The sequence below is a fragment of the Bos taurus genome, chromosome 18 (genome assembly GCF_002263795.3).
Source record: "Bos taurus isolate L1 Dominette 01449 registration number 42190680 breed Hereford chromosome 18, ARS-UCD2.0, whole genome shotgun sequence".
Lineage (NCBI taxonomy): Eukaryota > Metazoa > Chordata > Mammalia > Artiodactyla > Bovidae > Bos > Bos taurus.
In genome coordinates, this window is record NC_037345.1 from 10774490 (window position 1) to 10786918 (window position 12429).

The 12429-nt window shown below is 49.6% G+C and overlaps 1 protein-coding gene across 1 annotated transcript in view; it reads right to left on the reverse strand.

The window, feature by feature from the left end:
* Positions 1-1288: 1288 nt before the first annotated feature.
* The window catches only part of COTL1 (coactosin like F-actin binding protein 1), a 44347-nt gene continuing 33206 nt past the window's right edge, over positions 1289-12429 (reverse strand). The window contains 1 exon segment of the mRNA NM_001046593.1: positions 1289-2558. Coding sequence (NP_001040058.1) covers positions 2448-2558 — 111 coding nt within the window. The 3' untranslated portion in view covers positions 1289-2447.

The window sequence follows — 12429 nt, forward strand, 5'->3', positions numbered from 1 at the left end:
GTTCTGAAATCCCAGCAAAGGCCTGAGCTGCAGTTATCAACTAAAACCCCAGCTCCCTGACGCATAAACCCAGCTCCACCCTCTCTGCCCTTCTTGGCAAACATCCCCCAGGAGGCTTTGTCCCAGGTCTCCTTTTCCCCAGACCCCTTAGCCGGCTTCCCTCCTCCCCTTCACACCTCAGATGTTACCTCTTCAGAGAAGCCCTCCTTGATGCCCCTAACCAGCCCTAGTGCCTTTATAATTTTCTTCCTGAGGGGGCTTATCTACATGTGTAATTATCCAAGCTCTCTGACCAGCGCTAAAAGCCAGGAAGCCGGAGACCTACTTTGGCTCCCTCTGTTCTACGTTTAGGAAAAACTAGGGCACCCAGAGCTGTCAAGACTGAGTGGCAGGCCTGATGGGATGATGACCGAGCCCTGCCAGACATCCTCATAATCCTCACTGCTCCTTAATGATTTCACGGATAAGGAAGCTGAGGCTCAGAGAGGTTAACCAACCTGCCCAATGTCGCCCAGCCGTGAGCAGAGGAGCCTGGCTGAGGACGGGCCCTGGGCTGCCTCGGGCCTTGCCCACATCTTGCAGGATTCCTTCCTGGTCTCCCCGCCCCACTCACAGCTCCTCCAAAGCAGGCTGTGCATCTGAAACTCCTCTGGCCTGCTTCTGCACTCCCAGCAGGGCTGGCGTGCTGGAAATCTCGTTTTGAAGCTCAATCTCAGAAAGCATGTCATAGCCCAGCTGAAGGGGGATGCCTTCTCACAGCTTTCCCTGAATCCACAGAGTGGAGGGGTCTGACCACACAAGACATGTCACAATCCCACTGTCTCATCACTATTTCGGGGTTGGGCCTCCCCCGCTCCGGTCCTGAGCCACAGCACCAGGGCCACCCAGAGACTCAGGTTCGAATCCCAGCTCTCCCACCTGCCAGCTGGGAGGCCACAGGTGAATCACTGAGTCTCTCTGAGCCTCGATTTCCATAAAATGGGGATGCAAACAGCAACTTTTTTTTTTTGGCCACACCATGTATGGCATGTGGGGTCTTAGTTCCCCAACCAGGACTCAAACCCATGCCCCCTGCACTAGGAATTCAAGAGTCCTAACCACTGGACTCCCAGAGAAATCCCAAACAGCACCAACTTCTTACGGTTATTGCTAAAATCGAACAAGGTATGGAATATGAATACAACCAGCCCCCAATAGCTCTGTGAAGGCCAATTAAAATCTGAAAAGACAACCGCCTTCGTTTTTCCAGGAAAGAGAGAAGCTTTATAACACCAATCACACAGCCTTGTTTTTTGAAAAACAAAAAAACTGTTTATTTCTGTAAACCATTTTGAGTGTGGATGCTCTTGACGACCCCAACGCAGCACAGACTTCCCCCAACGAAATGAGCAAGGAAAAGAGAAAAAGAACGCTACCAAACGTGCTCATGAACAACCAAGCCAATCGCATCTTTCTTTGACAAAAAAGGAAATCCTTGGGCCGCTCTGATGCCACCGAGGATTACACCCACAGACTCTCTGGTCCCTCGAGGGCGGGGCTCCCGCCGCACACGCTCTGTCCCCTGCTCTGTTTGCTGACTGGCTGGACCTCAGTTCCCATCCCACACCCCGGGCCTCTCTCCCTAACATCCTCATCACTTGGAGAGCCCGGGACGTGACCCCTGAAAGACTCCTCCTGTTGAATCTGGACTTAGACCTTTGCCCCCCACTCCACAACATCGTGAGATTTCCATCAAGAGGGTGGGAACGGGCCACTTCAGACCGATGGCAAAGCCAGGCAACTTTTAAGGCAAATATTCTCTCTTCTCTTCTGGTCTGAGTCAGGCCTGCGCTTCTCTCCATCGAGCACCATCTCGGATGGGCATGGAGCTTAGGCAACTTGGAATGGGGGGGATGGGGGGGGACCCTGGAGCGACTCTCAGGAGCATGAGCCTGGCCAGCGGGATGCATGTGTGCTTGTAAAGGCCGCTGTTGAGGGCACGGCTCCCGGCACAGCCGTTGCCTCAGCGGGAAGCAGGCAGGCGCCAAGGAGAACCGAGATAGCAGCGTGACCCAGGTGCCAGAAGCGACACAAGGTTGGTGGGTGAAGCCGGACAGGCTGCTTGTGCGTCAGAGAAATATCAGGAAAGGGTCACCGCAGGAGGCGCCTCTGATCTGATGATGTGCGTGACCTTGGCATCAAAATGATTTTTCTTTAGAATAAGAAAGAAGGGCGGGGAGAAAGAATAAAAGAGAAAAGAAAGATGTTCAATGAGCTTCAGGGTCTAGGACACAGCAGGTGCACAAGGGAAGTGGGGAGGGGAGCTGGATTTTGGACGGGGTGGTGGGCGTCGCCTCTCATCGCGTCTCCTCTCCCTGGTGGGCTGGTGGGCTGGTAGCTGAGGCTGTGGCCCCCTCCCCTGGGGAGCAGGCAGATGACTTTGGCAAGGGGCGGGGTGTGCGGGGGGGTTACTCCGTCTGGGCATCGTAATTGGCTCCACCCGCCTTCTTGAGCTCATTCTTGATGAAATCTTCCTCCAGCTCCTTCCGATCACTGATCACAAACTCTTTGGCGAAATTCTGCAGGAACAAAACAAAACACAGAGTTCCCGTTAAAAGAGAGGGGACGGGATGTGAGTGTTGCTCAGGCAACACACCAGGAAGTCTTGGCAACTAAAATACTAAGAAATGATCAAAACGAAAATCTGGGGGCAGAACGGTTCTGCAGAGGGATAAAACAAAAACGTGGCCAGAGACCAGGAAATCAGAGATCCCGAGAGCACGCAGAAAGGCCAGGGTCAGGTCTGGGTTCAGATTCTGGCTCTGTCGTTTTCCAACTGTGTGGCCTTGAGCAAGTTCCTTCAACGCTCCGTGCCTCCACTTCCTCATCTGAAAACCCATCTTGTTAGGAGAATAACAGAAGAGGAGGTTGGAAAGGTAGGCTGGTCTACTGGCCAATGTTTAATACCAGGCTCTCTCACAGAAGGGGTTAGGGGTGGATGGTAGCCTTCCACCCATTTCCAAGGCTGGCATAAATCTCCCCACATTGGCTGATTACAAACTACCAACGGGGGCTTGTAAGTGGAGCTGGGAAGAGACTCATGACTGGCTGTCGTCAGCTGGTACAAGGTCGCTTCAGACACTCCTGTGAAGTGAGGCCTCTGGTCCTAGGTCTGAGTGATCAGCCCAGACACTGGGTGCAGTGAAGGCTGTACAGGGCTCTCCAGCCACACTCAGTTACATGAAGGTGGAGGAACTGCTTGCATTCACTCAACAAACACGGTGCCATGAGATGGGGCTGTGGTGATGAGCCAAACGGCCATAGCTGCTGTGGTATGCATGTGCCCACCATAAAAGCCCGAAGACCCAGCACACACGAGGTGCTCGCAAATGTGTGTGGCTTGAATGAGGGAAGCGGGTGATCTAAGCCATGAAGAGTCAACAGGTATTTGAATACATGCATTATAAAACTGCCATAAGGAAAATGTCAGGATGGTGACAGGTAAGAATACGGAGAAGTTACCAATATACGAATAACACGTCTGAAGGCCAGAACATCATCCACGTTAAAAAAAAGAGTCCGTGAGGAAATAATGTAAACGGTGACCACTGTATACAAAGGGCCTAAGTGACCAGGCAGTGCCACACATTAACAAACTTAATTCTTAAAACCTTTTAGCATGACTCGGCGATTCTACTCCCAGGTAGCTACCCTACAGAAATGAAAGCGTATGTCCACACAAACACTTGTAATCACAAACATTCATGGCAACGTTATTCATAACAGTCAAAAAGTGGAAACTACTCAAATGCCCATCAACACATGAAAGGGTAAACAAAATAGGGTCTATCCATATGATGGAATGCTGCTGCTGCCGCCGCTAAGTCGCTTCAGTCGTGTCCGACTCTGTGCGACCCCAGAGACGGCAGCCCACCAGGCTCCCCCGTCCCTGGGATTCTCCAGGCAAGAGTACTGGAGTGGGTTGCCATTTCCTTCTCCAATGCATGAAAGTGAAAACTGAAAGTGAAGTCGCTGTCATGTCCGACTCTTAACGACCCCACAGACTGTAGCCCACCAGGCTCCTCTGCCCATGGGATTTTCCAGGCAAGAGTACTGGAGTGGGTTGCCATTGCCTTCTCCAATGGAATATTACTCAGTCATAAAAAGGAGTGAGGTGCTGATTCAGGCTACAACAGGGATGAACCTTAAAACCATTATGCTCAAAAAAAAAAAGAACGAACCATTACGCTCAGTGAGAGAAGCCGGACGTGAAAGACCACATATTGTGTGATTCCGTTTATATGAAAGGTCTAGAAAAGGCAAACCCAGAGAGACAAAAGGAGCTAGAGACTGGAGCAGAAAAAGATGGAAATGCTCGGAAATTGAATGGCAATAATAGTTGCACAACCCTGTAAATTTACTAAAAATAACTGAACTGGAGACTTAGGGTGAGTTAATTTTGTGGCGTGTAAATTATATCATAATAAAGCTGCTTTAAAAACAAATCCTGTAATATATTAATAATCAATATTATTTCCATTGTGAAGATGACAAAACAAAGGCTGGAGATAACAACAGTTGCCCAAAGTCACATGGCTAGCAGGTACAGCTGACTCTAAAGCTGGCCTTCTTCTTTTTATTTTACTTTTGGCTGCACTGGGTCCTCGTTGCTGGGCACGGGCTTCTCACTGCGGTGGCTCCTCTCGTTGCAGAGCACAGGCTCTAGGCGCACAGGCTCAGTAGCTGGGGCGCAGGGACTTAGTTGCTCCACAGCAAGTGGAATCTTCCTGGACCAGGGATCAAACCCACGCCCCCCGCATTCGCAGACGGATTCCTTTCCCCTGCACCACGATGGAAGTCCTGAAGCTGGCCTTCTTAAAAGTGTCACCATCTCCTTTAGGAGTGATGAAAGTATTTTGGAACTGGATACAGGTAGTCTGTACAACACTGTGGAGGTACTAAATGCCACTGAATTGTATAGTCTTTAATGGTGGTTAATTTTATGGTATGTGAGTTTCACCTCGATTTTTAAAAGAGGGAGAAAGAAACAAAAAAGAATAAACCAGAAACAACCTCAAGGTCAAGTTGCACAATATTAAGACAAAACATGCCAAGCCACCAAGAATACTAACAGGAAGGAGGAAAGGGGAGGTTAATGTTTATCAAGCAACTAATAGGTGCCAGGTGCAGCCTCACACATTTTCTCGGTTATCCTCCTTCAGTATATTAGCTTTTTTTTTTGTTTTTAAAGATAAGTTCCACGGGCTGGACTTGGAGACATTGTGTAATCAGCCCAGATGACTAAATATCCTTTTCTATTCCCAGTCTGCCATGCTGTGCTGCTAAGGGTCTGTGTAAGTCATCAGCACAGAGTGAACACAGCAGAACGGCAGAGCCAGAAAGGGGAACCCAGAAAAAAATAAGGTGTTTCTCAACCTGAGCCCCAGCAGCAGGGGGAGGGGCGAAGAGCAAACCCGGAGGAGGAAGCCCCACAGCTCAAGATGCCTACAGAAGGAAGTCCAAAGTTCCTCTGCCCCGTGATAGCTATATATGGCTATCTAGAGAAACAAGAACACTCGCGCTTGTGTCTGTTAGCCATTAGACAACCTAGATTAAGAAGAGGTTTGATAAGGTCTAAGAAATCCACAGTGCAAGTGGACACAGCACCGTCCCCCTTAAAACCACAAGTATATGGGAAATCGAATCATAGCTAAAGGAGCAAGCCAGGGTAGCAGGACCCAGTGAAATACAGTATAACAATAAATGTAAATGAACAAAATTACGTTAAAAAAAATCTACGTCTCAAACTGCAAAAATAAAACTCAAACCCTATACATTTGGGAATTTGAGACATGCTTAAAACCAAAATTTTTTGACACGTTTGCCAAAACCAATTCTTTCGAACCAAAGTACAGAGACAAGCAGCCTCATCTGTCCCTACTATTGGAATCAACCCCCTCCCTCCAGAGGGCAGACAGGAAGTGGCCGGCCACATAGAGGTGGTCCTGGCGGGCCTGGAGGGGCTCTCCCACCACAGGATGTTGGGGTGGAGTTTGTGGAAGGCAGAGGCTTCAAAAAGGTGAGATCCCCTCAGGGTGTGGACTCCACAAAAAGTCCCCCAAAGGTCTGAGTCAACCTAAACTCAACCCCAAATGACTGTACATTTCTCCACCTCCGTTCCTTCCAGGGTCCTCACAGAGCGGGCATTCAACATGGCAAGGGAGGCGCCACCACCTCTGGGGAGTGGCCTTAAATGTCAGCTTTCAAAAACAGGCAGAAACAGCAAAAATGATTCTGTGGACAGCCAGACCTCAATGTAGGAGCAAAGCCCACGACCTGAGGGGCCTGCAAGGACTCGCCCACACTGAAAACCACAAAGAACACGTCTACAGAAAGCAGGCCCCCCCGCCCCGGCCCTGCCATGCGCACACCCTGGACTCTCAACCGCAGTCCCTGGCACCCTCCAGGTACCACCAACACCTCCCGGAGAAGAGGCAGGCCACACGGAGGCTGCAAGCGGCAGGGCGCAAGTCCTTGCGGAAAGGAAAACAGCACGGCCCAGAGCAACGCTAACACATAGGGAATCGTAAATTTGCTAGAAGCCACACCGAAACAAGTGATTTTGTTCTCCATACTTAATCTCAAAAAGCCAGTGCACTCAGCACACAGCAGTGTGACAAGCCAGGCTTTCCACGCTCTGCGGCCACACATGGCCAGTGGCAGTCCAGGTCCAGAGAGAACAGGAAAGAGCCTGAAGGAATGACGTGCTCAGGGACTTCCCCGGTGGTCCAGTGGCTAAGACTACACGCTCCCAGTTCAGGGGACCTGGGTTCGTTCCCTGGTCAGGAAACTAGATCCCACATGCCACAGCTACGAGTTCGAATGTTGTGACTTAAGATCTCGTGAGCTGCAGCTGAGACCAGAGCAGCTGAAAGAATAAATAATGAAATACGTACGGCTGAGTTCCTTTGCCATGCACCTGAAACTATCAACATTGTTAATCGGCTACCCTTCAATATAAAATAAAAAGTTAAAAAAACAAAAAAGAATAATGTGCTCAGTCAAGCAGACACATTAATCATAAAATATCAGAGCTGATCTGGGTCGGGGGGAGGAGAGCCTTCCAGGGCAGGAGTGGGTGGCTGCTGGATCCATGTCTTGATCTGGACGGTAGTTTCATAGGTGTGTACAAAAATTCCAAATTTTAGAATTCATAAATTCATCAAACTGTACACCTTAGATATATGTGTTCTCCTCTATGTGTACCTTGGTTAACCAAAGAAAGTCAGGGTGAGGGAGTATTGAGCTGAAAGAGCCTTTGACACTCTGACATTCACCCCCTCATTTGATAGAGAATAAGGAAGAGACCCAGAGAGGGGGAGTGATTCGTCCCAGGGAACACAGCAGCATCACACTGGGGCCCCGGGGATAGGCCCTCTCGCCTCGACATACTACCCGGTGGGCTGCGCGTCCCTCCCACGCCAGCAGCCATCACATCCTTCAGGCTGCCAGAGCCACATGCCAAGGACTTCAAAGCAACACGGGCTGGCCTGGGGGCACTGTGACCTAGAGTTCTAGAAAGATCTTTGTCATGTCTGGGAACTCGGTGTCCCTGGCTGACAGCCTGCAGACAGGGTCTCTCCCTTTTCTGCCAGGGCAGGACTTCTCAAAGGAAGACACCTCATCCAGCTAACCAGGACTCCTAGATGGCTTGCAGACACACACTGAGCAAATTCAGGACACATTCTGTCCCCGGGATGTTTCTCAAGAGCATTTAAGCTCATGCTTCAAAGACAGAGGATGGACATCGGTCTGCTTCCAAGGCGGGCAACTCTAGAGAAGGACAAGGATTAGGAAGTGGTGCTCTATATACAGTCAAGAATCTATTTGCAAGGCTGGTCTAAAAAGTGCGTATTATAGTTTCCCATCCTTGGTTTTAAATCATCTCACTTTTATTACTTTTGAAATACTATTTATTTGGCTATGCTGGTCTTAGTTGCAGCAGTCGGGATCTTCGGATCTTCTTTGCAGTATGTGGGTTCTTTAGCTGCGTCATGCAAGCTCTTAGTTGTACGTGGAATCTAGTTCCCCGACCAGGGATTGAACCCAGCTCCCCTGCATCAGGAGAGTGGAGCTTTGGCCACTGGACTGCCGGAGAAGTCCCAAAATCATCTTGGTTTTAAATAGCTCCCAACTCCCTGGGTTTAAGCCCCCGCTTCGGTCCTAAAATGTACTGGGAGTGGCCTGGGCCACATACTGAGACGGCTGCCCATGTGCATTTCCAGCAGCCTGACCCTCCCCAGAAACTTACCCTCCTGACCCTCAGTTTCCTCTCTCAGGTGGGGACGGTAAGAGGACCTACATCCTGTAAGGATCTGATGAGTGTGCCTAGTACAGAGCAAGTGCTCAAGAATGGTTAGGTAATATTTCACAAGATCATGGATTTTCTTCATTCTCAAGATTGTTAGGGCAGTCTGTGAGCTCTAAAGAAGTTTTCTGAAATGCTCAGAGCAAATGTATGCTGCTGCTGCTGCTGCTAAGTCGCTTCAGTCATGTGACCCCATAGACGGCAGCCCACCAGGCTCCCCTGTCCCTGGGATTCTCCAGGCAAGAATATGAGTGGGTTGCCATTTCCTTCTCCAATGCATGAAAGTGAAAAGTGAAAGTGAAGTTGCTCAGTCGTGTCTGACTCTTTGCGACCCCATGGACTGCAGCCTACAGGGCTCCTCCGTCCATGGGATTTCCCAGGCAAGAGTACTGGAGTGGGGTGCCATTGCCTTCTCCACAGCAAGTGTATAGGGTGTGGCTAAGTTCCCTTTCCCTCACCCACACTGACTTCTCCATCCTCACTGTTTACTTTTTAATGAAGGGAAGTCTGGGGAATTTCTCAGAATAAGCAGGAGAGTGACACAGGCTCTCCTCGCCCTTGCAGAAGGAAGACAGCAAGTCCAGCTGCTCACTCAAAAGCTGGGGACAGAATTAGCCATGGGAAGACAGAGAGGAGGTCCGTGGGGGCAGAAGTGTGTCTGGTCTTCTACCCAGAACATAAGGACCATGATGAGTTGCTACCCTACACGGAGAACACAGGTGCCGGGAAAGTCTGGAGAGAAAAAGTGAGTTAAGCCTGTGATGCCAGTAATGCCCATTTCTACAAGGTGGCGCCAGGGAAAAGAGGTGACCTTCATCATATCCTAAGATAACGAGAGTTAATGCAAATCATTCTTCCAATTAACACCTGCCTACTAAACATCTATATATGCCAGACACTCTCTGAGGCCCTGGGAAGTTAAAATCTGATACTAACAGGTCCCTCTGACAGTCTCAGAGCAGAGAAAAAAGAACCAGGAGGGCTCTAAAAGGCCCTGCAGGAAGCAGTCAATGGCTCTAGGCCCTGGTCTCCATCTCCATGAAAGAAGTGGTGTGGATGGTGGGTCTGCCATCTCTTTCCCCACCAGCCATCCTTGGGTTTGCACCTGAGCCTCCAGAGCCCACGGGACAAAGTTCCACCTTGGACACCAGAATCCAAGGAGCAGTGAGAGAAACCAGCACAGAAATGTCAACTTTGGGATTTGAGTATGACTTTCAAAAAGAAGGTTGTGTGCTGGCTTCAGGCCCATCCCAAACTCTTGCAAAAATGGGGGGATGGTACCTCCCCTGCCACCTGTGTGAGGTGGGGCAGTGTGTGTAGGCAGTGAGATGGGGCAGAGGGTGGATGGGACACATGCTGGCCACAATAATGTATCTTTTCCCCAAGTGGGCGAAGATTAATTATAAACCAAAGACCTTGGCGTGCTGAAGAAAAGCAAGTGGTCCCCAGCAGCCTGCACCTTGCTAAGAGAAAAGGCACCCTCCAAGGAACATGGGCCAGAAGAAAACACACAGCTTCAAAACTGCCAACCCCTCCTGGGCCCCCTACACCTTCCCTCCTACAACTATTCTGCAGAGTCTCAGAGACCAAGGTTTTAAAAGTCCTTCTAGTGGGGTATATTTACTAAAAAAGAAAAGGTTCCTGTAACCGGCATGAGTCATCACAGACAAGGGAAAAACAAGCAGGTTGTTTGGGAACGCAGGCACCTGCATCATTGTCACAGGTCAGGAATGACACAACCCTATTTCACTCAGGAGGGGACAAAGGACGAGAGAGCAGCCTGTGGTGGCATGCCGAGTGGACTCAAGGTAACTGTCCAACACTGACCACGGATATTTACAAGAGCCCCGACTCCACTCTGCCTGATTTCTGACAAGGCTCCATCAAGATCAAGGGTGGTAAGAATGTGGGAATTGGGGGCTTCCCTGGTGGTCCAGTGGTCCCCTGCACTGCAGGGGACATGAGTTCAATCCCTGGCTAAGGATCTGAAATCCTGCATGCCATGGGGCAACTAAACCCAAGCACTGCAATGAAAAATCTGCATGACACAACAAGACCCTAAGTGCAGCAAGTAAGAGCCGACACAGCCAGATAAAGAAATATATATAAAAAAAGAAGGCAGGAACAAGCTCCACTCTCTCCTCTGGTACCCACGGCAGACATCACAAACCAGTCACGGCACTTTCCCCACTGAGTCCAGACTTAACCTCAGAATCCTTCTTAATCCACACCTCCAAATAGCCCCTGCTATCAATCAACTGACAAGAAATATTAATCCAGTTTAGGACTTCAATTTCTGCCTGGTTGAAGCTGTGGCTAACATTTCTTTCTGTTTTTAACTTGGAGTATAACTGCTTGAGAAAACCATAGTTCAAAATGACAAATGTACCCCAGTGTTCACTGCAGCACCATTTACACAATAGCCAGGACATGGGAACAATCTGAATATCCATTAACATATGCACACATAAAGAAGATGTGGTACATATATGCAATGGAATATTGCTCAACCATAAAAAGTGGTTAGTATTTCTTGCTCCTCAGCAATATTCACTTTTGGGAATTTTTCCCAAAGGAAAAACTCAACAGAATTAAAAAAAAATTACAACATGTATACTCACAGATGTTCACTGTCAGTAAATACCAGACTGCTTCCACTTTTCAACAAAAGTTGAGTAAATAAGTAAGTAGCACCTACATTGAACAGTTCCTACACGGCAGGCACTTAGGATACACAGTATTTTATTTAATTTTTACAATTCTATGAGTTAGATATTATCATCCCCAATTTTCAGAGGAAGCTGAAGCTCAGGGAAGTGAAACAGCTGGCACAAGGTCACACACATCATGGGGTGGGGCTGAGACCCAAACCCATGTTTAACTCCACACCAAGTCTTCATCAGGGGGATGAAAACCACACACACACACACACACACACAACCCCACATCCACTGAACAGAATAGTATTCAGCCATTAAAATTATGAAAACTGAAAACATCTATGAAATGTTACATAGAAGGACCCTGAACCTCTGCAATGTTTTGTAATAACATGTATCATGCGCCCAGGGCTCCAGGGGAATTAGCAGGCTTAGCTGTGTGATTAACCATCACTCGAAGTGAAGCACAGTGAAGTCGCTCAGTCGTGTCCAACTCTTTGCGACCCCATGGACTCTAGCCTACCAGGCTCCTCCGTCCATGGGATTTTTCCAGGCAAGAGTCCTGGAGTGGGTTGCCATTTCCTTCTCCAGGGGATCTTTCCGACCCAGGGATCGAACGTGGGTCTCCTGCATTGTAGACAGACGCTTTACCGTCTGAGCCACCAGGGAAGTCCTTAATTTTGTCCTAACCATTTTTTCAGCGCCTGGGGATAAACCACCATAGGGGAAAGAACAGAGAGCCTGGAGCTTGTTCTAGGAGGGACTCTCAAAAGGCAGGGTCCTGGGGATAAACTACCACAAGAGAAGGACAGAGGTAGGGGGCGGTCCCGCAAGGCAAGAGACTGAGGGAGGGAAGATCTGAAAGGCTCAGAGGTCCAGGGCACAGGCAGCCTTCTCAACAGCACCACTGGGTGTGCGGGTCACACTTGGGGACCTCTCTGGACTCAGCGCTTGGGCTCCTTCAGTAAAGACCTGCACGGCTCTAATCTGATGTCCCCAGTCCATGGAAACCGTCTGCTGTGAGTGTCAGGAATCACTGTGTGGACATCAGGAGGCCCACCACTGCAGGGGTGGGGGGTGGCGGCAGGCAGGCACCACACCAAGGCTGGCTGGCCCAGGGCTGGGACCCATCTGGGGTTTTTTAGTGACGGGAACCCAGCCACAACCTACTGGCAGAGCTCTCAACTTGTGAAAGCGACTTGCATTTACATGCCGGGCTCAGGGTGTGGGCATCTTCCTCTTTCTCCCATGAGCTTTTAACCTCTTGGTAGCAAGAGCATAGAACCACGTTCCCCACTGCCCTCCCCTGAATAAAATGACCTCTGAGCCCCATCACCTGGCTTCTGTCTTGACACTCATCCTTGGCTTGAGGCGGCACCCCTCCAAGCCTCAGTTTCCTCATCTGCATGTTGGACACATCAT